The 24637-nt window shown below is 41.4% G+C and overlaps 1 protein-coding gene across 5 annotated transcripts in view; it reads left to right on the forward strand.

Annotated features, from left to right (window-relative positions):
- ZNF608 (zinc finger protein 608) overlaps positions 1 to 24637 on the forward strand; it is a 160697-nt gene that overhangs the window by 76045 nt on the left and 60015 nt on the right. For all 5 annotated transcript variants that reach the window (XM_072992408.2, XM_072992407.2, XM_072992405.2 and 2 more), the window contains exon 3: positions 10259 to 10514. In XM_072992408.2, coding sequence (XP_072848509.2) covers positions 10259 to 10514 — 256 coding nt within the window. The remainder of the gene's footprint in view (positions 1 to 10258; positions 10515 to 24637) is intronic.

The following is a 24637-nucleotide window of genomic DNA, read 5'->3' on the forward strand; positions in this document are numbered from 1 at the left end:
TTGTTTTAGTGGCTGCATCAGCCTGACAGGCTTTCACATTGCCCCTCCTCTTATTAATATTCTTTTTGATGTGAACTTGTAAAACAGAGGATTGGCTGTTAATCTCCAGGATCTCAAGGGCTTTTGGCATTGGCCCATAATTGATGTGTTCACATGGCTGTTGTCTGACTACTAATGATTAGGCAGCCGTGTTATCTCCCAGCTAAATCAGTGTTGCTTATAAATCACACTTGATAAACGGCAGTTTCATTTCTTCAAAGGCGCTGTACACAGCTACAAGCTTTGATAAAAACTGCCAGAGGCATGTCATGATTTTACAAGGGTTTAGGTTGGGTTTGTTTACATTTTTTTCTGGGCAAAACATGTTGAATTTCTATGAAGTATGGAGACATTGTTCAGCAATCAGAGGAAAAGGAATGCATGTTGGAGAACTGGGTTTTTTTTACACTTGGAAAATGGTTGAACATGAATAATAGAACATTTCTTGCTCCTTTTAAGCAGGTAGTGTTACAAAGGCATTGTTTTCATCAGAATTTTAACATTTATGAATAATCAAAAGGAGAGCATGACATAAGTTGTGATTACATATTATGCTAACTGGAATATGGGTTCACTTAGTTCACAAACTTCAGTTCAGACATTTCAAGGGATTTGATTTTTATTTTTGTACCATCTTTTAAAAATAAGGATATTGTACTATTTGCCCTTCCCCCAACATACAATGATGTAGGTGTCAATTGGCAATACGATACAGCTTTCAATAATAAACCACATTTAACACTGACATCATCTGAATATATTAGAACTACTTTGCTTGTGTCATCTGTGCTTTATATTTCAATCATACAGAAAAATTCACTGGTTGAAAACATGACTGCATTATGTAACAATAAGATTTTGGTGTTTTTTTAAAAGGAATGTGTAACCTAAACTTAATTGAGTTAAACTATGTGCAACTCATAATTTGTGTGAGAGAACTCTCAAAAGACACCGTGTCACTTCCTTATTGAAATTCTTTGTGTAAATTAAATGTGGTTTTGAGCTAACAAATGTTTCGGTGTTCTGGCTCTGAGTACTCTTAATTCTTCTAGTAAACATTATGGTAACACAAAAAGATAGCAAACATTTCTCAGTTTTACTTTTTATCCTTTTTATTGTCCTCTTTTTTTAAAAAGTATATACAGTGGTGCCTCGCATAGCGAGGTTAATCCGTTCTGGATTAACCCTTGCTATGTGAAACATCGCTCTGCGGAACCGAAAACGCCATAGAAACGCATTAAACTTAGTTTAATGTGTTCCTATGGCTCTTAAATTCACCGTTGAGCGAAGCTCCTCCATAGCACCGCCATTTTCGCGCCCTCGGTAAGCGAGGGCAGGGCGCGAAAACACTTGTGGCGGCCGGTTTTTCTTCTGGCAGCCATTTTGGAACTGCCAATCAGCTGTTTCCCCGACATCGCTATGTGAACAATCGGTAAGCAAAACGCTTACCGATCGTCGCACAGCAATTTTTGCCCATAGGGGCCATCGTTATGCGATCGCATTTGCGATCGCAAAACCCCCCTCGCTATGCGGATTCGTCGTTGTACGGTGCGCTCCTTATGCGAGGCACCACTGTATTCTGAATTAAATAATGTAATGATAAAAATTAACTATTTTATAGCTGAATTTGTAACTGAATAGATTTAAGACAGAATTTAAGACTGAACAGTGATATTTAACTTGGGTTCTAGGAATCCCCATGGTTCTTTGGAAGCAAACATAGTTGGTCTTCCATGTATTTGGAGAATTTGAATAAGATGGAGATAGTGTTTCCTAAGGGGGTAGCACCACTCAATACATGATGTGTGCTCCATCACCAAAAATGGGAAACACTACTTTGGGGGGGGCTAAACCTCCCCAAATCTCATAATCACTGTGGTCACTATCCATGCTTGTTGTGGGATTCTGGGGCTTTTTAGCCCAAAAGAAGTAGTTTTCCATTTGTGTCTAAAACTTGTTTGTTGCGAGTCTAAAAGGAGCGAAGAGCTCAGATTTAATCATACAGAAAATAATTCTTTTTTCCCCCTGCAACTTTTAATTCAAGGTATATTCAGCCCCGGGGGGGGGGGGGAGAATGTAGTGTCCTATTTTAACTTACAGAAAATGGTGTGATGTTGCTGTACAGACAAACAAAAGTGTTTTATGAATTTGTCAGTGTTTGTGACATTGAGCACATCCACTGTTTGTGAATGACACCTAGATACACGGTGCCACCTTTCTCATGTTCTCATGTAAAGGCAGATTAATAGAGGATAACTGTCTGTCAGGGATTATCCCTAAATCCTCAATACTTCATTTGAATGCTCAGAAAATGCCCTGTAAAATGGCATTATAAATAGGTAGGAAAAAAACATAAAAAAGAATGAGTATGGCACTCAAAAAAAAAAAATAACAGGTTTCATTTGATATAAGCTCTCATGGACTCCAGCCCTCTTCATCAGATGCATGAGGTGATATTCACCAATGTAATATACATTCCAGAGTGGGAGGGAATGGGGGGGAATCTCGAAGGTGCACAAATTGAAGATTATTTCACCACTCAATTTGATTGTTTAACCAATGGCAGTTGAGAGATAAGAAACTGATCCTAGCATAGGCAAGTATATTGATACATCTACAACACTGAAAATTCTAATCTAGTGCAAGTATGAAAGATTCATGTGATGAAATGAGCTGCAGTGTGTAAAACCTCATGCTAAAAACTCAGGTTAATTTTAGCACAGGACTGCTTTGTTTTTGTTTTTTTTCTGTAACAGATTGAGATATCTGTTCCCTGAAAAAAGGGGGGGGGAATTCATGAGGAAGTTGTTTTAAAAAGTCCATAAATTATTTGATGTCATTACATAAGAAATAAACGTTGGTAAGACATTGTGTAGATAAGAAAATGTCATACAGGAATGTTATGGAGTAAGTATCCTCATCTTGTGGTGGAAAAATAAAGAAGGAGAATGGGTTCTTTGACAGACTATTATTCATCATGGGTAGTATAGGCCCAATGAGATGCACTGCTCTTACGGATATCTCTCCTTAGTCCTTCTAGACAAAATAACAAAAGCAAACCAGAACAAATTGCATGAGCAGGTCTGGACCTCATCCAGAATTCCAGGAGGGAACAAAGAAGTTGGCAGGGAGGGTTCAATGAGAAAAGCTGGATTCATTGCTCTTTTCATCAACTCGTTTCTTCAAAGGATGCATGATATTCCGTGTTGACTCTGACTGTCAGAAGAAAAGTTTGCACAGGAGTTTGATGGAAGTTAAATCATTGGGTCCTGATGTAAACAATTGCTTGTGTATAAATGTACAAAAAGGCAAGCTCTGTTTTCTGCAAACAGAGCCTGTGAAAAGAGCTTGCTTCTTTCTTTCTTTCTTTCTTTCTTTCTTTCTTTCTTTCTTTCTTTCTTTCTTTCTTTCTTTCTTTCTTTCTTTCTTTCTTTCTTTCTTTCTTTCTTTCTCTCTCTCTCTCTCTGTCTGTCTGTCTGTCTGTCTCTCTCTCTCTTTCTTTCTTTCTTTCTTTCTTTCTTTCTTTCTTTCTTTCTTTCTTTCTTTCTTTCTTTCTTTCTTTCTTTCTTTCTTTCTTTCTTTCTTTCTTTCTTTCTTTCTTTCTTTGAGATCAAATGGTCCCAAACCTCTTCATCTTGCCCTAGACTTTTGGTGTCCTTGTTCTTTATGTAGTTTTCCCAGTATTATAATGTCATGGAGGAGGGGGAATCTGGTGTTTGTGTCTTTATATTTCCTCCTCTCCAAGCAGGAAAGGAGTGTCTTTTCTACAGGAACTCTGTGTTGTTCAGTGGAATCCACCCTGCGGGGCAGGAAATCCCCTCAAAGAAGAGGTGGAATTTTATTGCTCCAAGATTGTAATGCTGGGGATTTGTGAGGGCATCTGAGAGACCGACTTTCATATGCACAGCTTAATTTTGGAGTCTGGAACAAAGCAGCAGAAGAAATTGAAGAATATCTGTGTACATAAAGGAAAGATCACTTATGTTTCCAGTAATGGTGATACTACTTCTTTCAGAGCCATTCTTTCCTTCCCAAGAGGTCCCTTTTTTAGTGTGTGTATCATGTTCGGAATGAAAAGTGCTCACTAGGGTGTTCAGTCTATTTATTGGCAGAAATTCACTGTCAGCTTCCTAGCACCAAGAGCCATCGTTGCCTGATGCAATCATACACCTGGGTAATGGAAAAGTGCCAAGCACAACACTCTGAAACTTCGTAGCCTTCATTGCTAATCAGGTCCCCAAAAACTCATGAAATAAGGCAGAGCAGGGGAAGGGAGTGTTGCCATGATTTCTGTAAGGTTTGCCTGGCTGTGTATACAAATGTTGCAATCTGTTTAACTGACCTGCCATCAGTGTTGTTTGATTTTTTCCCCCCCCTCTTGCCCCTCCTTGGAATCTGTTCTGTGATAAATAGCAAGGCTACTGCTCAGCCTGGCCTAACACCTGGGAATAATCATGCAGAAATAACAGTGAGGAACTGCGGAGCGTCTGTTCTTGACATTAACTTCCCTCCGCTTGACAGACTGCCACCAGCAGATGTTAGACTTGTATACCCTTTTTCCTCCACCATCCCCCTTTCTCAGCAGCTACCTTTCTGTGTTTTGCCTCTTAATAGGTTACCTCTATTTTCTCAGAAGGTTTCCCCGCTAGTCTTGCTGAGAACAAGGGCCTTATTTTTGCAGTTCATATCACGATTGGATAAGAAGGGGCAGCACGAATATTCTGGAAGGGGTCTGAAACTGGTATTTGGTTCATGCTTAGCATATTTTGTACAGAAATTGGAGAAACCATGGTTTGACTCCAGATACAGGATTTCATACCTGATGAAGGTGGTACTTATTAACCCACCCCACAAAAAACTGAAACAATCTGTGAGCTTTTATGGGTCTGTTGAGGGTCACAGAAATTCATGGCAGATAGTTGTGCCTGGCTTCTTTCTTATAAGTGATGAAGATGTACAGAAGTAGCACGTAGTAACATCCCCTGGGATTGTAATACCTGACACTACAGTTGAGGGCTTATATGTTCATTCCTCTTTCTCAGCATAAAGAATGTTATCCTGATATGCCAATTTTTCATGGTCAGGGAAATACTGTTTTCTCCCTCCCTCCTCTTTTTACACTAGCGAACATTCAGATGCGATTATTAGGTGAATGTCTGAACTGGTGTAATGTAGGAAGGACTGTACTTTGACTTGTTTCCACACATTTGAATGCACATCTGAAATAGAATCCGATTTCTGCTATAAAGTGGTGCCTCGCTTAATGGCGAGAATCCGTTCCAGGCAAATCGCTGTTAAGCGAAAACATCGTAAAGTGAAAATAAAAAGCCCATTGAAACGCATTGAAAACCGTTCGATGCATTCCAATGGGCTAAAAACTCACAATCCAGCAAAGATCCTCCATACGGCGGCCATTTTCACTACCTGTATAGCGAGGAATCCGTCCCTAAACACAGTGGGGAGCCATTTTAATTACCCAGCGGCCATTTTGAAACCACCAGTCAGCTGTTAAAAAAACATTGTTTTGCCAAGAATCGGTTCCCGAAGCAGGGAACCGATCATCACAAAGCAAAAAAACACACACACCTGTTTAGACCATTGTTTTGAGATCGCAGAAACGTCATCATGAAGCGGATTTGTCGTAAAATGGGGTAATCGTAAAGCAGGGCACGACTGTACATGCTGTGTCTCTAGCCCATTTTCAGTATTCAAAATATGTAAGCTAAGAGGACAATGGAGTTGCACACTCCAGCTGACTCACTCCAGTCACAACTTCCCAATGTTGATCAGAAGAGAAGGCTGTGTTCCATGAATGTAATAGCAACACAATCAACAGCCTGGATGCATCAGGCTTCATAATATTGTCTCTGTGTTGTGGTTTTTCCACTGCAGATCTTCCCTTGTCAACAAGGGGATAGTGCAAGTGCAAGTCCTATTCCATATTTACAAGTTCTCAGCTGCCAAATAAGGCAGAGTCTTATTCTTCCCATTTAAAATAATAGTATTGTAGCCTCTAAGGCAGCAGTCCCCAACCTTTTTCGGTCTGCGGACCAGCTGCGGAAGGCGGGGCACCCCCTGCGCTTGTGCACATGTGCAAACAAATGTGCATGCTCTCTCATGCGAGTGCCACACTGCAATTTGCACATGCGCATGATCATGCATGCAAATGGTGCAGCACTTCTCTGGGCGTTCATGCACAAACAGTGGTGTGGCACTCTCATGGGCGTGCTGGAGTGCGCTTGCAGGCGCAAATGAGCTGTGCGGGGGGTGAGTGCATGCGGGGAGTGGGGCAGGATATCTGTCTCGGCGGCCCAGTCCGGCTCAGGCCATGGACCGGCAGCAGACCGGGGATTGGGGACCTCTGCTCTAAGGAGTTGAGACGATCCAGTCTAATCCTTTGTGCAGTGTGGCAGTATTTCATATTCACAGTACCCTTTGAAAATTCATCCACATACTCTTATTGCCTGTTACAAGCTAAGAAAAGATGTAAGCAAAATGTATCATATCAGTGATGATTCATCTTGTCACCAACCATTCGTACCTAAAATAACAAGGTTTCCATTTGTTTAGAAACAGTGGGACATTTGGTGAAATGCACCATCAGTATATGGGAGAACAGCATAGGAACAGCCCAAAAGCTCTGAGCTGACTTTTAAATAAGTCTGCATTAAAAAGGATATGTGGGGGAGCCAGCATCCTCCTCAGGATAAAAATTAATGCTTCTGGGAGATTTCTAGAAGTGCTGATTTGTTCTCAGACAAAAGAAGTGCCTTGTTTAAAGGTGAAAAATGACACTTTTTTCATCAAATATTTCAGCATTTTCTTAAAGTACCTAAAACTGTTTGTTAACTAGTTTTTATTTTGGATAGGGAAAAACTGTGTGTGATCTCAAAAGGATATGCTGGTAAATCCATGGGTCTCCTAGGCTTCTCCTCAAAGCCCCACAAAAGAGGAGGCCTAGCATCACACAACCGCTTCTCTTGAATTCTTGTTCTAATCATTACACTACTTATTCAACCTGAATTAAGAACAGTTTAAAATAATTTCAGATGACCCTTTTACATTGAGCTAATGCTGTGTCACCACATCTGGAAGACTGTTTTTAGAAAGTACTGGAATAAACTCTATTTGCATTACTCCGGAAGCAGGAAAAGAAAGCTAGAAGGCCTCTGTTTTGAGAAATCTTTGCAATGACGGCCAAAACTCTTGTAGTGCAAACTCTGGCGCTGTGTCTTGAATGTAGTTCAAAGATAAATATTGTTTTATTTCATCCTTACTTAACAGACGACTGGTTTGCAAGGAACATCTGTTTTTGAGGTCAGATGGTTTTACATTTGCCTGTATGCTTGGCTTCTTGTTGAAAAGCTCCTTTTTGTTTTTAATGCTGCCAACATCTTAAAGTGTGATGGCAGCAGGATAAACACATAACAGAACTGCAGAGCTTCTGTACTCTGTTGTGTTTTCCCCCCACTTTTTTGTCAGCTGATTGCCTGGAGATTTACCTGCATAGAGCATTTTTGTCTTTGAAGGATTGTTTGTAGTGCAGTGATACACAATTTTAATTTATATTCCAGTTGTTTGTGTATTTTGTTCATTTACATTTAGAGTTCCCATACATCAGTTGTATCTATGTATGTCTTGTGTCATCTTACAAAGTACTTTGTCCCACTTCTAGAGCAGTGGTTCTCAAACTGGGGTGCCCAGATGTTCTTGGACTGCAATTCCCAGAAAACTTCACCACTAGCTGTGCTGGCCAGGATTTCTGGGAGTTACAGTCCAAGAAAATTTGGGAACCCAAGTTTAAGAACCACTGTGCTAGAGGACTCTGTCCATCATAGCGTAGTCTGTTGAAACTGGTTTTGCTTTCATGTGAAAACCAGCCACACACCACAATCTGAACTCATAATTCACTTCTCATCAATGAACTCTGACTTGTTTAAATTGTGGCTTTTTGTTATGCAGAAGCTCAAAATTCTGATTTGTTTTCCGGCTTGTTTTCTTAGCTGCCCAAGTTGAAAACCAAGTTAACTGGGGTCTGACATGGATGTAGGTTTAGTGTATCACTCCTGTTGTAGTCATAAATCACTTATGTAGCTAACAAATCACTTATGTAGCTAAAGCTAGAAATAGAGAGTAAAGGCAGTGGTTTGTTGGATCATCTGCTGTGTTCTATCACATGGCTTAGACAACAAACCATAGCTACCACAACTTGTGGCTTATCGTGACATGTAAAAATGTGCTTTGTGTGAAAGTAACTATTTTTCTAAAGCTTGGCAACTGTCTTCATCCCCTTTCGATCCCCTTTGCACTGTGATTTTGTGATCTCAGATAGGGAAGGAAGTATTTTCATTCTGGTTGGAGATCTTCCTGGCTCTTTTTCCTTTTTTGGAGATGATGGGGCACACATGGGGAAGATTTATGTCCTTCATATGTACACAGATTCCATGTTTGCCTCCCTCTGTCCCATTTTCCCTTTCTGGATAATTTTTCAATAGTGAAAGGGAAGGGGGAAAACAACAGCATCTATGGAAAAACAGATGCAGTTTTGTTCTCATTTCTCTTTCTACATTACACTCTAAATGAGTGATGTTTGAAATCTGGGAAGAACACACAAATGATGGCAGTTGTGGACGGGAATGGATATCTATTATACAATGAGGTTGACGTTTGGGATCACATTGTTGATAGAAACTGGTTTACAGTGTCATGGAATTTTGTAGTCGTGTGAATGAAATACTGTACAAAAGAGTTGTGTGGATAGGGTAAGTGGATAAATGGATGGCTTGATACAGTGTTGGTGCACTGTGAATAGAAAGGCTTTCAGATCAGTAAAGGCTTCCCCTCTGAATCCCATTGTTCAATCTTGCAAAAAATTTCCATAGGGTCTCCCTCATCCAGAAAAAAATTAAAGAGCTGTAAGGGGAAGAGAGAACGACTGGAAATTGTACCAGTTCTTTTTCACTCTCGAGAGCCTTCATTATATTGAAGGCTGTCATGTGAACAGGGGAGGTGTCTCTAGATCTGACCCGTAATATGAATCTACAGTTTGTTTTCTACTCCCTCTGTCAGATGATGTCATACCAATACATTTTTATGATGGACCAGCTTACATTTTATATATAATCACAGTGTATTCTAGAATTAAAAACACATAATTATGCCAGACAATTTTTCTCAGTCTGTAGTATGTACTACTTTATTCAACAAAACTTTTATCATACCATATGTCAGCAGGAACTCCAAAATGACCTTGGATGTCATTTATATGAGAACATACATTGTAGTTCTTGATATTTGGACTCTCAGTATCACTTTTTGTTCTGAATGAAGAGTGACAGGGAGCAGAGTGTTTAACGAAGTTTTATTATGGCTTTCAAAGAAAGATTTTTGGCAGCCAGATAAAGAGTTCCATGCTTTTGACTTGGATCAGTTTAGAATTGAAATGAGCAATGCATAAATAGTCTCTTCCTTTGATATAAATAAGAAGCAGCATATCTGTTTCACTGGGAAGAAGCATTTTTATTTATTGTATATTACTGAGCAACTGAAAAGGTTTTGGAGAAATATTAAAATGAGGGGATTTGAAATGTTCAAAAAGGCAGTAATTAGGTAAGTTATTAAAGCAGGCCGGTACTATCTGAAGCTGACAGCATTGCAACCCATTGTTCCTACTGGTTTAATTAAGTGTCATAGAAATGAAGATATTTGCCCAAAATATACTGAGCAAATTTTACTAAGGATAGCATAAAAATATTGTCTGTCTGTCTGTCTGTCTTACTTGCTTGCTTACTTACGTACTTACTTACGTACGTACTTACTTACTTACTTACTTACTTACTTAGTCTTGACAGACAGTTTGTTTATAGAAGTGAGTTTTTTGGTCTGTTCTCGGTACACTCAGTGGCCAGAATCCAGTTTACATTTTGCACTTGCATAAGGGAAATAGCATAATCCATGGTGGCAAGGTGCTGCTAAATAACAAGGTGCTGGTTGCACTGCTGGATGTGCATCAGATTGCACAATCAGGCATGTGCCAAGGAATATAGTCAATACATTAATTAGAGCATTTTTGCTGCTGCAGCTTACACCATTTCACTCAACCAAGACAAAGTTGGTACATAGATTCTGTCCATTATGTTCAAATGCTGATGGTAGGTCTAAAGCAAGCTTCCCTAATGTTTTTCATCATAACAGATTATTTTGTTTCTTTTTCTTCTAGGTTGACCCCCTCTTTACAGTGCCTGCACCTCCACCTCCTATTTCTAGTAGTCTCACACCACAGATTCTGCCTTCCTACTTTTCTCCATCTTCATCCAACATTGCAGCCCCAGCTGAGCAACTTTTGGTACGGACTCGTTCAGTGGGTGTGAATACTTGTGATGTTGGAATAGTAACAGAACCTGAATGCCTTGGACCATGTGAACCTGGGACTAGCGTGAATTTGGAAGGAATTGTATGGCATGAAACTGAAGAAGGTAAGATAGTTGATTTTACTTTTTAGTTAATATTGTTTGGATTGTGTATTGAAGGGTATGTTAGAGCTGAAGGGAACTCCTTAGACAGTTTCCTTTACATGCTTTCACTGATTTTAGCCACCGGTTTGTTAAAAAATATATATATTAACAATCACTTTGTTTTTGTCTTTGTAAATATTTGCTCAATTATCATATGTACTGACGTGATGACCTGAATAAGGTTGACTGGATTTTAGAGATGTAATGCCTTAATTAAAAAATGATGTTGTTTGTAGAATAGCAAAATAATTAAAGGGAGAAATTGTGCAATACTAGAACTATTTTACAATAATATTCTGCTGCTGTTAAAGATGTGGACAAACTGTATTTTAATTTTAGAATTTTTGTTTGTTTAACTTTTACATTTGGATAATTATTTTATTGTCAAGACAAAAGCTCTTACTACGGCAGTAGGTTTGCTAGCATTTGAATATTTTATTTTAAGTTATTTGAGGACTTCGTGATAATTACTTTCGAACTGGCAATTGTCTGAAATAAAATTGATGGTATAATAATGCATAAGGCCGATTAAAATAAGGGACAGTTTGAAGAATGCAATCTGTTATTTGAAAAAGAAGCAGAAAGTTCCTGAAAATGACTTAAGAGATCAGACTTGGCTTGGAATGGGAATTTGATAATGATTTTTGTTAAAATCAAGGCACCATCGACGGCTTTTATCTGTAGTGGACAGATTGTTTCCATTGTTTTCCAGAAAAGCATCCCTAATGTCTAGTATCTGTAAATACCATGGCTGAGATAGCTACTTGTCTTGGCTTCAGTGTTCACTTCATAGAACTGCATTAACCTACAATGCTTGAGTGTGAATTGTGATGACATGAAAGTGCAATAGCTTTTAATAGCATTATTCTTGCTGAGCAAACTGGACTTCTGACCCCAACTGAATTAAGAAGTGTTCACTGTTAAAGGTTTGGAGGGCATCATTGTGACCTTTTATAATATGCCTCCAGGCTCACAAGAATGACATTCCATCTGCCTTATTTCTGAGTGGAGATAAATTTGGTTGAGAAGATGCTTATTTACTGATCAAGGATATTACCTGATCCTATGCTCCAAAGAGGCCCTGACCCTCCTGTTGAAAAAGAAAATAGTCTCAGAAACATGTTTTCTCTGCATGCCTCTATAAAGCTGAGCATTTGTGATGTAGACACAAGTTATAAATAAATCTTCTAATTTCAAAACCACTGAAGATAGGAGAACTGAGTAGTAAACATGTGGGTGTCTCAAATGATGACATGACCCATTGATTGATTGTTACTTGATTTGATTGGTAGATTCTGTTTATATACTGGCCGAATAGAGAATATCTACAAAGTGGTTGCAGGTAATATAATATAATATGAGTTTTTATATGGTAATATAATATAATACAGTGGTGCCCCGCATAGCGATGTTAATCCGTTCGGATTAATCGTCGCTATCCGGAAACATCGCTAAATGGATAGGAAAACCCCATAGGAACGCATTAAACTTTATTTAATGCGTTCCTATGGGGCGAAAACTCACCATTCAGCGAAGATCCTCTATAGCTGCCTCGGCATTAGCGATTGCAAAAAATAGATTGCTATGTGGATTCGTCGTTAAACGGTGCACTCGTTATGCGAGGCACCACTGTATAGGTAATATAATATAATATGCTGTTTAACATCTACATGAAACCACTGGAGAGGTCATCAGGAGGTTTGGGCTGAGAAGTCAGCAATATGCTGATGATACTCAGCTCTACCTCTCATTTTCCACCAATCCAGGTGAGGTGGTTTCTGTGCTGAACTCGTGTCTGGACCTGATAACGGACTGGATGAGGGTTAATAAATTGAAACTCAATCCAGACATGACGGACAGGTTGGAGGGCCATTTCCCTGCCCTGAATGGGGTTACACTCCCCCTAAGAGACAGGGTCTGCAGCTTGGGGGTGCTCCTGGACCCCAGTCTAACACTGGAAGCACAGGTGGACTCGGTGGCCAGAGGCACCTTCCTTCAGCTGCGGAAATTATACCAGCTACGGCCCTACCTGGACGAGCAGAGTCTCATGACAGTTACAAACGCACTGGTAACATCTCTCATAGATTACTGCAATGCGCTCTACATGGGGCTGCCTTTGAAGACGGTCCGGCGACTGCAGCTGGTCCAGAATCGAGCTGCGTGGCTGGTGGGTGGTGGGGCTGCTAGGGAACATATCAAGCCGATTCTGTATAAGTTACATTGGCTACCAGTTGCTGCCCGGGCCCAATTCAAAGTGTTTGTTTTGACGTATAAAGCCCTAAACGGCTTGGGACCTGGATACCTGAAGGACCGCCTCCTTCCATATGAACCTACCCGGCAGTTAATATCTAACCAGGGGGCCCTTTTGAAAGAGCCGTCCCTTAAGGAGATAAGAGAGAGGGCTTGTAGAGAAAGGGCCTTTTTGGCAGCTGCCCCCAGACTATGGAATGCCCTCCCGACTGAGATTCGTCTAGCGCCGACGCTGATGACATTTTGGTGCCAGGTCAAAACCTTCCTGTTCCAGAAGGCTTTTAACTGAAATAATATCAGCTATGGGTCTGATGGCAATTTTTAGAATATATATTTTAATTGCATTTTAATTATTTTTGCCCTTTTATTTTGCATTTTTGTTGTATTTTAAATGCTGTAAGCCACCCAGAGACCTTCGGGTAGTGTGGGCGGCATATGTTAAATAAATAAATAATATAATATAATATAATATAATATAATATAATATAATATAATATAATCATCTACAAATAAATCTGATCTTGATAGTAAGGTACAGTGGTGCCTCACATAGCGACGATAATCGGTGCAGCAAAAATTGCTGCAAAGCGATTTTGTCGCTATGCGATATTAAAAAGCCCATAGGAATGCATTGAAACCCGTTCAATGCGTCCCTATGGGCTTCAGACTCACCTTTAAGCGAAAATCCTCCATACGGCGGCCATTTTCACTGCCTGGTAAGCGAGGAATCTGTCCCAGAAAACAGCGGGCGGCCATTTTTTTTACCCGGTGGCCATTGTGGAACCGCCGATCAGCTGTTAAAAAATCATCGCTTTGCGATGATCGGTAAGCAAAACAGGGTACCGATCATCGCAAAGCAATTTTTTCCCACAGGGAACATCGCAAAGTGATCACAAAAAGTTAGTCGCTATGCGATTTCGTCATTAAACGGGGTGCCCGTTAAGCGAGGCACCACTGTATTTAAAAAAACAGCAACAAAACTGGTAAAGAAATTACAAATCAAATGTGTAGGACAAGGTCTTGGTCTGGAAAAAGAGGCAGAGTGGATGCATGGCAAATCTCCAGAGAGAGGGCCTTCTGCGTAAGCAGAGCATGATTTGCTTATGGAAATGGTTTTTTCCCTGATAGCTGGCCATCCCACTGTTCTGTGCAGTGATACATGGAGAACAGCCTTCAAGGATGATCTTAACAATCTTGCCAGGGCACAAGGGGAAAAAAGCACTAGCATAGATAAATTAATCATTAAAAGATGTGTAATTTTTGTGAGCTCCTCTCTTTTTCTTAATGTTTTGGCTCTTGCTGGCAAAAAACACCTTTATAGATAAGGGTTCGGATTGTTTCTCCTCTAAGGAAAAAAAAAAGATTAGCTGGTGCTACGTAAGGAAAAACTGCTTAGACCTCAACCTAAAACATCAATTGAAAATGAAATCCTGTTACAGTAGTTTCATAGGAACTTTTTTGTACATTAACTTGTTTTGCGTTTGAGTGCAAAGATCTGTTAGCATTTGGAAAAAAAATTTCTGCCTAGTTCTAGTATCGCAGAGGCTCCAATGTTATAAGTGAAAATCTTTCAGGCTTGCATAGATTTACACAAGAAGTTGCAAGCTAACATTCGGTCTGTTTAGTGAAATGAAAATCAATTGTTTGTTTCCTAGGCTTATATACCACCCAATTGGCGTGGTAGTTTACATCAAAACTAGAGACCGCTATTGTTGATTGGAGACATACTTGCTAATCTAAACTGAGTTATATTTGTTTGATCATTTATTTGGTTAATATAATTGCACCTCTTTTCTGCAAGGCAAAAAAGGGAGAAAATTAGTGCCAGTAAAATGGTTCAAAATATGATCATAACTACCTTTGAACTGTAGAGCTCGAAGGGACTCTATGAATAATCAAATCCAGCCCCCTCCCAAAGGGGCACAGTGAGGAATTGAACTCCTAACCTCTGGCTTTGCAGCCAGAGACCTAAGCCACTGAGCTATTCAGCCGTTTTCCGCTTATGGATCCTTAGAACCATGCACTCTGTAGCAAAATACTTAGTGCTGGCATAGTTACATTAATGGCTGCGTCTCATCCCTGATGCCTGCTGCACCAGATGTATTGGATTTCTGCATTCACAGTTAAATACGTAATGAAATCAACAAGTCCCCTCCTGAAAGCTTATATGTATGGGTGTGATCCTGAAATCAGTTAGGCATTCCAAGGTTCTATTTGGCATGATTTCTACATGAATATATCTTTCTTTTCTCATTCATTGTTTTAAAAAAGATGCCAATTGTATCAGTGTTATTCAGTCATTAGCCATGAATTTTTCAGTCAGTGTAATAGCTCTGGAGAAAGTTGGTGCTCCTCATATGGCAGCCATATAGAAAATGCATTTTGAACAGCTACCATTATTTGTGAAAAAGGCAAAAACAAAGGGGGTATATTGTTAGCAGCCACAATGAGAACAGTGTGGTATATTAAAGATGATGAGTTTAAACTTTGCATGGTGTTATTGGAAGGCAATACATGCTGATCCTCCATCCAGGAGGAAAGGCTTCTAGACAAATTTGTGATTGAGAAGGCACTAATAGTCTCTGTTAAGATTCTTAACTGCCTCATATGTAAACTATTCTATATATTCTTCTCTTTATGTTCACAGCAGTGTTGATGTTTGGTGTTCTTAGGTAAAGGTAAAGGTTCCCCTTGACATTTAGTCCAATCGTGTCTGACTCTAAGGAGCGGTGCTCATCCTCATTTCCAAGCCGTAGAGCCAGCGTTTGTCCAAAGACAGTTTTCTTGGTCACATGGCCAGCGCAACTAGACACAGAACGCCGTTACTTTCCCATTGTGGTACCTATTTATCTACACACATTTGCATGCTTTCGAACTGCTAGGTTGGCAGGAGCTGGGACAAGCGATGGGAGCTCACTCCGTCACATGGATTCGATCTTACGATTGCTGGTCTTCTGACCTTGCAGTGCAGAGGCTTCTGTGGTTTAACCTGCAGTGCCACCACGTCCCCACTTGGTGTTCTTACAATAATATAAATGTAAATTATTGGTCCTTAGCTTAGAGCAGAGGACATCAACCCCTGGTCTGCAGTGTGTTGTCGGTCTGTGGCTTGAGCCCGACCGGGCTGCGAAGACAGACCTCCCGCCCGCCCCCCCGCCCACACTCCCCTCCCCACAGCTGCTTTGTTCACACACACATGTGCCAGTGCTGGCGTGAGCGCTCCATCACCCCTTTAGGCATGCGTCTGCACGCGCAAAGCAGCTGTGGGGAGGGGAGTGTGTGCGGGGGGGTGGGAGGTCTGTCTTCGAGGCCCGCCAGTGGGGGTAGTCAAGAGCTGGGAGGCTGAGCATGGCTGGGTGCTCCAGCTGCTCGCCTCCCGGGGGGCTCCAATGAGGCCGGGGTCAGTGCTCCTTGACACTCTCAGCAGCCGATGCCACCACTGGTGCCTCCAGCTCCGGAAGCAGCATGAGCAGCTGCTCACCATTTGAATTTCCTGCCGCGGAGGGCGGTGAGGAGCCCCAACCCCGGCCTCGTTGGAGCCCATCTGGAGGCGAGTGGCTGGTGGGAGCACCCCGGCCATGCTCAGACTCCCAGGCTTCCACCGCTGCCGCCACCACGCACTCCTGCACATGTGCGAAGCAGTGGGGGAGAGGCACATGTGTTCCCCCAACACTTCACACATGCGTCTGAGAGCGCGAGGGGGCACCCGACCTCCTTCAGAGGCTCAGCTTGTCCGCGGTAGGAAAAAGGTTGACAACCTCTGGCTTAGAGCATAATGTATTTTAAGATTGCATTCTGCAGCAATCTTCTTTAAGAATTATTCTCATTTGAACACGATTAAAAATCAACCTGTCAAGTTGGAGACAGTGGTTATTTGTATACAACGATGAAAACAGTGGTGAAAACAGCCCATGTGCTTTCTCAGAACTCCTGTGAAAGTTAACCAGAACTCTTAATGTGCTACTAGAACACCATTGTGACAGAATCAGTATTATTCAGGTATTACACCTGAACCTCTGTATTTATCTATTTATTTATTGAAAATATTTTTACCACGCAGTTCACCATAAAAGGACCCAAAATGGCTTATGTAGCGTTCATAAAGATTCCCAGTATTTAGAAAGGGGGATGACCCTGAATCATTTATGATTATGTTTGAGCGAGCGTGTGAGGATTTTGAAGTAAGGGGATCTGAACGCATGATGGTGATGAGGTCTCAAATTAGTGGAGGCCTAGCAGACATTTATGCAGAGATGCCAGTGGAATTAATAAAAGATTTTGATGAGTTAAAAAAGTTAGTTTTTGCTCAATATGACATCAATGCTGAGCATTTGAGACAGAAGTTCAGGGCTCTGACAAAGAAACCTGAAGAGTCTTACTCTCAGTTAGCGGCAAACTTGACCAGATATCTGGACAAATGGCTCCAACAGGAGGGAGTTGAGATAGTACAGGATATTAAAAACATCATTGGACTTGAGCAGTTTTATTCACTCCTAACTGGAGAACTGAGGTATCTAGTCAGGGACAAGAAACCCAAAAATTTGCAGGAGGCGGGAGAGGCCGCTGATTTTATTTCCCATATTAGAAAAACAAGCTTTTCTGAGGGAAAAGTTGTAAGGAAAGCTTGGGAGGACCCGAATAGAAATCCCAGAGGGCAGTTTAAGAACCAACAGAAGGTTGAGGGCCATGTTGTAGGCAAGCCCTCAGATCATAACCAGATCAGAAACAAGGATTGGGGAGGAAAAGGAGTTAAGAGCTCTAGTAATGATCAAATGAACGTTCGAACTTGCTTTTGTTGTGGGGAGAAGGGCCACATCTCAACCCAGTGTAGTAAGAACAGAGAAGTTGGGCCTCAAAAGGGAAATTTGCCTAAGCCTAAGGCTGTATACTGTTTACAGCAGGACCAAGTTACCACCAAGAGGGAGGAACTGGGCACCATGGCAACCCAGGCTGATCTCCCTGCACAAGCTGAGAACAGAGAACCAGATCTTCCTGAGGCAGAAATTCTGCATTGTTACCTGATTAAAACGAACCAAGAGCTCTTTAAAACATCTGGTGATAATATTTTTGTTAATAACATTAAATATATGGCTCTGAAGGACTCATGCTCTCAAGTAACCTTATGCCACCTTGACATTGTCCCTCAGGAATGCATTTTGAAAGGGGAAAGCATGACGGTTAAGGGGATTGGAGCAGCAGCTGTTATTCTGCCAGTTACTGAAATACCCATCAGATATCAACGGTGGGAAGAAAAATGGAGGGTAGGAGTAGCGGCGCAATTGCCAGCAGTGGTTTTGGTTGGGATTGACCTCGCTGAGCATGTGAAGAGAGTTGTAGGGCAGACTCATTCCCAGAGAGAAAATGAAAGGACAGCTGAGGAAAAAGCTGAAGTTCCTTTAGAGATAATGAGAGATACTAATGACCGAGCTGAACTAATACATGTTGAGAATCCCCAAGACAATGCTTTTACACAAGAACAAAAAGCAGATCCCATGTTGGATCATTGTTTTGAGAAAGTTGGTGAAGGTGAGTTAACCCCTGAGAGTCCTGAAAGATTCTTCACAGAAGAAGACCTTTTGGACAGTGAGGCCTGTGTGAATCCCAGTGGGGGAGGGGAGACTCACCTCAAGCAAATTATTGTTCCTCTCTCAGATCAAGTGGGGATAGAGGAGCAGGGACACACTGGTACCTTTGCAGCTAATATAGATTTGGCAAACACTGACCAGAGATTAGGACAAAACCTTTACTGCCTTGAAGTAGAGGAGCAGTTAAAAGAAGTTGGCCAGAGGTGTAAAGGAGGTCAGAGGCAAGGGGATTGCCGTGGCAAACCTGACGCCAAGCTGTGTCCTTTACCTGTCGTTTTGAACCCAGACCATAGCATTGGGTTTGACATAGTTGAGCCATTGACCAGAGTTACCCTGAGGAGAAACAAATTCAGTCTGTATAGCGTTGACTGTGTGGCAGGTTATCCTGAAGCAGTTTCCCTGAGAAATACTGAGGCTCAGAACATGGTAGATGCTCTGCTGAGGCAAATGGGTAGCAGCAGGTTTACTTCTGAGCTCTTCAAGTTTCTAGGAACCCATTTCCCTTCCGAGATGCTGCAAATAACCTCCCAAGTGAATGAGGGAGATTACATCAATCTGTCAGAGGGAGAGACAAGTAGGATAGCGGACCAAGGGAAAATTATCAAGCCCTTCTATGGGAAAGAAGACGTTGTCTTGCTGGCATTGAATGAAGCAGACATGGGAAACCCCGAGTTAATTTATGGGGAAGGGAGGGGCGAACTCAAATACACTCCAGAAGAGGCCCAAATCAGTTCCTCAGTTCCCCCAGAAAACCAAAAAGAAGCTGGAGCCATGCTTCTAAGGGGCAAGCAGATTTTATCTACCAAGTCCAAAGTAGCCAAGGGTGTAGTGCAAAGTTTTGACACCGGGGATGCACGCCCACAGGTGGTTGCACTTTATAGAGGACGTACCTATCCAGCTAAACTTTGGGGCCAAACAGCGAAGTTCAGTCAATATAAGAGAAGGATAAAGGCCCTGAGAAAGCATGCATGGCCATATTGGGAAGGCAGAGGGGTGGCCTATTGAAAGCTAAATAGGTTGAGACGTAGCCTGACCCTGTCAGTGATGCAAAGGGCGAAAGGATGGCCAGTTAGGCTCTATCTTGCTAGGCCCTACCTAAAGGGTTTAACCAAGAGCATCACACTATCTGCTCCGGAGGGAGAGGTGAAACTCTGTAGAGCAGCCAAAATGACATGGCGGAAGGAGAGATGGAAGACCGCACCAATGGCAGACCACCTCCAGAGGGAGCTCGAGTGCCATCATGGAGAGGTCCGGATTCGAGTCGGGGGTCGCACCGAGCCAGGCGGATGACTACAAGGTCCTTCATCCTAGGTCGTTCCTGAGAGAGAGGCTGCAGGTTGGCGAGGGACTCCAGCTGTCTGCAAGTTGTGAGTATTGTGAAGGTGCAGAGAGAAGTGGACTTCACCACATCTCCAGCCGTGCTGGAGGGTAGGACATTTTCTTTATGAGCACTACCACTCCTCCACAACTACAGTTTTGGACTTTCGAAGAGGATGGTAATGTGGTATGGAGAGAGAACTCTTATGCCATACAGCTTGGACTGAGAAAGATTAAAGTGCAGACGAAAGAGACACATAATGGTGTGGCAGACGACCTGGCAATGTGTGACAAAGACTGAATAAGAAATAAAAGGACTTGGGTAAAATGGCAAAAGTTGTGGAAGGTTAATTGTACCATATTAAATATTATATGTTATGCATTCTCTGAAAAATTGTATGTAAGTATTAAAAATGTTTAATGATTTTATTGAATAAGTTCCTGTATAAGCGATTGAAGGGTGAGTAATGTAGTTGAACTTGTAACGGAATTCCAAGTAATGGTAATGTATAGCATGTAAATAAGATGTTGAATTATTGCTTATGTTCAAATGTGGTAAGTTTGAGTGCAATGTTATGTAAAGGATGATTTAATAGACATGGTCTAGAGTGGCGGGGTATAAATTTAATAAATAAATAAATAAATTGATACTGTAAAGCTCCTCGTTCATGAGGATAAAGCACTATAGCTTTTACCCTATGAAACAACTTTTAAAGGGGGGAGGTATGTAGCGTTCAGCCCTGCCCTCACCTGTCCGTCACAGCTGAGCAGTGGAAAAGGAGCCAATGAGTGAACGGAAGGCGGTGCCAAAGGGGGAGGGGTTTGGATATAAAGGCTGGTGTATGGAGTCAGAGGGTCAGTCAGTGAGTTCAGTGGAGTTCAGTGAGAGAGAGAGATTCTGGTATTGAGAGACTGAAACTGAAGAGTGATCTAAGAGTGAGTGAGAGTTCTGTAAGGATTCTGAATGGTAGTATAGATTCAGATTCACGTGATTATCAACCTGTGATTTACCTGCTGCATAATAATCAGATGTTACCCTGCCTAATCAAATAAATAAATTAAGTTTCAAAGATACACAAGTCTCCTTGAGTGATTGGTATTGAGACAGCAATACCTGGTGGCAGCTAAGTAAGAAGAAGAGCGAAAACCTCCTGGAGGCCTGAGAGAATAAGGTCTTCAGAGTGCCCGCTACAGCTTACATCATAAAATAGATAAAAACAATAAATTATTCAAATTTATAAAAGAATTGAATATGCATTATATTAAAAGGTCAAATAAATGCATTATTAAAACAGATTAAAATAACAAAATAGTAATTGTCCCGATTTCAAAACCCCACAGCCAGCCAGTAAGTAAGGGAAGGCCTGCCTGAAGACAATGGTCTTCACCTGCTTGTGGAAGGACGGAGAACATAGGGCCAACCTGGCCTCCCAGGAGAGGGAGTTCCAGAGTTTGGGAGCATCCGCAGATAAGGCCTTCTCCCATGTGTATCTGTGATGATGGTGAGACTGAGAGAAAGGCCTCTCCTGAAGATCTTAATGTCCGTGCAATCTCATAAAAGGAGATACTGTACAGTCTTTAAGATAGCTTGGACTCAAGACATTTAAGGCTTTCTAGGTTAAAGCCAGCACTTTGAACTGAGTCTTACAAAAATTGGGTGCATGTAGAACGGACATTCTCTTTTTCTTTTCTTTTCTTTTCTTCTTTTGGCCATGTCCAAAAACACAATATGAAAGAATTACAGGTCAAATCAGAATTGTATGAGTCACATAACAAACCTTATGAGGTGGCGTGTTTCCAGTCTGTGGCTCCCTTCAGATGTTCCATGGGGTCATACGGCCCCTTTTGAAAATGGCTGCTGTGGAAGACTAGAAGGATGATTGGGAATGGGGTACATCAATAAGCTCTGCAAGCGCTATACAGAGTCTCCACTGAGAAGTTACTGAGGCTTCACATAATGTACAGTATACATAAGTCTAAAGCAGAAGAAACCATAAGTGTATTTGGTCTGTCATGCTTACAGTGCTCCTGTAATGAGGGTGGGAGGCTTGTGAGTTATCCCATCTATTCCACTCTTGCACAGTTTCAGACTCAGTACTTCAGTAGGGATATTTATTCACTTGCCTCAGTAATTTTGGAGCAATTCGGTGTTCTCATTTGTCTGTTTTATGGGTAACTTTTAATAGTGAGTGTGTGATGAGATGCATCACTACTCTTCAAACATACATATAGCTCTTACTGTATCCCAGATTCCAAAATGGTAGAGTTACTTCCTTAGCATGTGAGTTTATTTGCAGTTTGGGGTGAATCTTCCCACAACCCCATGCCTTTTAAAGGTTTTTTTTTTTCCTCTTCAGGTTAAACATTCTTTTTTGTGCTTATAGCTGACAAGGACTGCAGTCATTACATTTTGGCTCTTTTGTGGTAATATTGGAAGAAGATCATTAAGGGGATGCATATGAAGCCAGTCACATGTTGAAAACACACATGACACCCTTCCCTCGTTCACTCTGTCACTAACTCTGCCTTCAGTGACTTTGCAAAGTGTCCCTACAGTAGAACCATGTTGTTTAGTGGGGGGTACATGTGTGACTGCTGAATGTGTAGAGGAGGAGGCTGGGTAATAATCCTACAGCTGTCAGACACACAGAGATTTCACATGGGTCACTTATGAAAGTACTCCAGTAAAACTTCATACAGTAACATATAACGAATTGTGTTTTTAAACATTAGCTCTGTATTTTACGTGGTATGTCTTGTATATTCAAGGGAAGGCCTCTATGGTTCCACAGCTCCAAGGGCCATGATGTAGTTTCACTATATTCACTGCAGCAAGAACACTAGGAGTCTGGTTTTATGAGAAATACAGTACGGAAGGACCTGGTAACGCCTTTTCATTTTTGGCATTGTCAAACCAGTCCTTCCTCCATTTTGTCTTTTTGACTGCAAGCCTAAGAGCAGACTAATCTTGTATTTTCGTTTATCTGCATACTGCACCTTCACAAGGACATTGCATATTACTTTGTAATTGTTATTTATGTCCAGTTCTAATTTCACTATGAACTACTTTGAGAAAAAACAGAATACAAATAGCATAGATACATTCTGTAGATGTTAAAGAGCTTTAAAATCTCATAGGATTTCTCCAATTAAGTGTCCTGTAATACATGATAGACAGTTACATAAGCTTGGAGTGGTGGTGATAACAACGACAGCAAGAACAAGAGCATCTGATGATGTTCTAGAGCAGTTGTTCTCAATCTGTTTCTGGCCACAGCCATAAACACAATAGGAAAGAAATACAGGCTGAATCAGGATTGTGTCAGTCACATAACAAAGCTTATAAGGTGGTGTGTAAAGAATTGTTTTCAGTCTGTGGCCTTCTTCAAATGTGCCAGCTCCCTCTGTTGAGAATACCTTTTAGAGCACTGGTTCCCCATCTTGGGTAACCCAGGCGTTCTTGGACAGCAATTCCTGTAAGCCTTCACCACCAGCTGTGTTGGCTGGGGTTTCTGGGAACTGCAGTCCAAGAATACTTGGTTTACCCAAGGTGGGGAATCACTGTTCTAAAGGGAGACTTTTCAAGAGAGAGTTAAAGGGAAGCAAGGTCACAGCTTGTCATTAATGACATTATTAGTTACACTTTGCTGCTGAGCAATATAAGTGGTAAAGGGACAGAACCAGTCTCCCTACTGACAGTCATGTGCTATACTACAAATTTAGTTCGTTTCAGTGCAGTTTTCTGTATTGCCAATGAAAATGTGTTGGTGTACTGAAAAATCACAAGAACTTGTATTTCAGTAGTTGGAGGGGGAAAAATCTGTAGTTGTTTTAACCGATAAAAATCTTTGTAACCAGTCAGCCTCAATTAAAGCAGAACATCTGAGCAGAGAGTACTATTTAGATGATAGCACTTGGCTGTGAAATAAGGTCAGTCTTGATACTTACTTCCAAGCATTCAAATTCCCAGTGGAGTTTTGCCAGATTCTGAGCTCAAACATTTTCAGAGGCAATTAAAGACATTTATGGGTCAGGCATTTGCAGATGTGTTGATTCTAACATCCTAATGCTAAATTTACCAGTTCTTTGGCCAAATGACCCAAATTACTATGATTAACTATAAAGTTGTAAAAGTAACTTTCCAAAGTGATGTTAATGTTAAATGGTATTATATATTGCTGTAATCCCTATTGGGATAAGGGACGTGGTGGCGCTGTGGGCTAAACCCGTGGTTCCCAACCTTCAGTCCCCAGATGTTATTGGACTACAACTCCCAGAAGCCTTCACCGTTAGCTATGCTGGATGGGAATTATGGGAGTTGTAGTCCAAAAACAATCTAGTGACCCAAGGTTGGGAACGACTGGGCTAAACTACAGAAGCCTGTGCTGCAGGGTCAGAAGACCAAGCAGTCGTAAGATCGAATCCATGTGATGGAGTGAGAGCCCGTCACTTGTCCCAGTTCCCGCCAACCTAGCGGTTCGAAAGCATGCAAATGCAAGTAGATAAATAGGGACCACCTCGGTGGGAAGGTAACAGTGTTCCGTGTCTAAGTCGCACTGGCCATGTGACCACGGAAGATCGTCTTCGGACAAAACGCTGGCTCTGTGGCTTGGAAATGGGGATGAGCACTGCCCCCTAGAGTCAAACATGACTGGACAAAAATTGTCAAGGGGAAGCTTTACCTTACCTAATCCCTATTGCGGGTGTCAGTGTTTACACACTCCTCACAACCAAAAAGGGGCTTCCAAACTTCCTATACAGGATTGCTTCAGAAGCAATGATTTTTCACTTACAATGGTGCCTTGCTTGACAACGATAATCCGTTCCAGCAAAATCGCTGTAGAACAAAATCGTCGTCAAGCGAAAGTAAAAAGCCCATTGAAATGCATTGAAAACTACTCAATGCGTTCCAATGGGTGAAATACCTCAGCA

Source organism: Pogona vitticeps, chromosome 2 (assembly GCF_051106095.1).
Source record: "Pogona vitticeps strain Pit_001003342236 chromosome 2, PviZW2.1, whole genome shotgun sequence".
Lineage (NCBI taxonomy): Eukaryota > Metazoa > Chordata > Lepidosauria > Squamata > Agamidae > Pogona > Pogona vitticeps.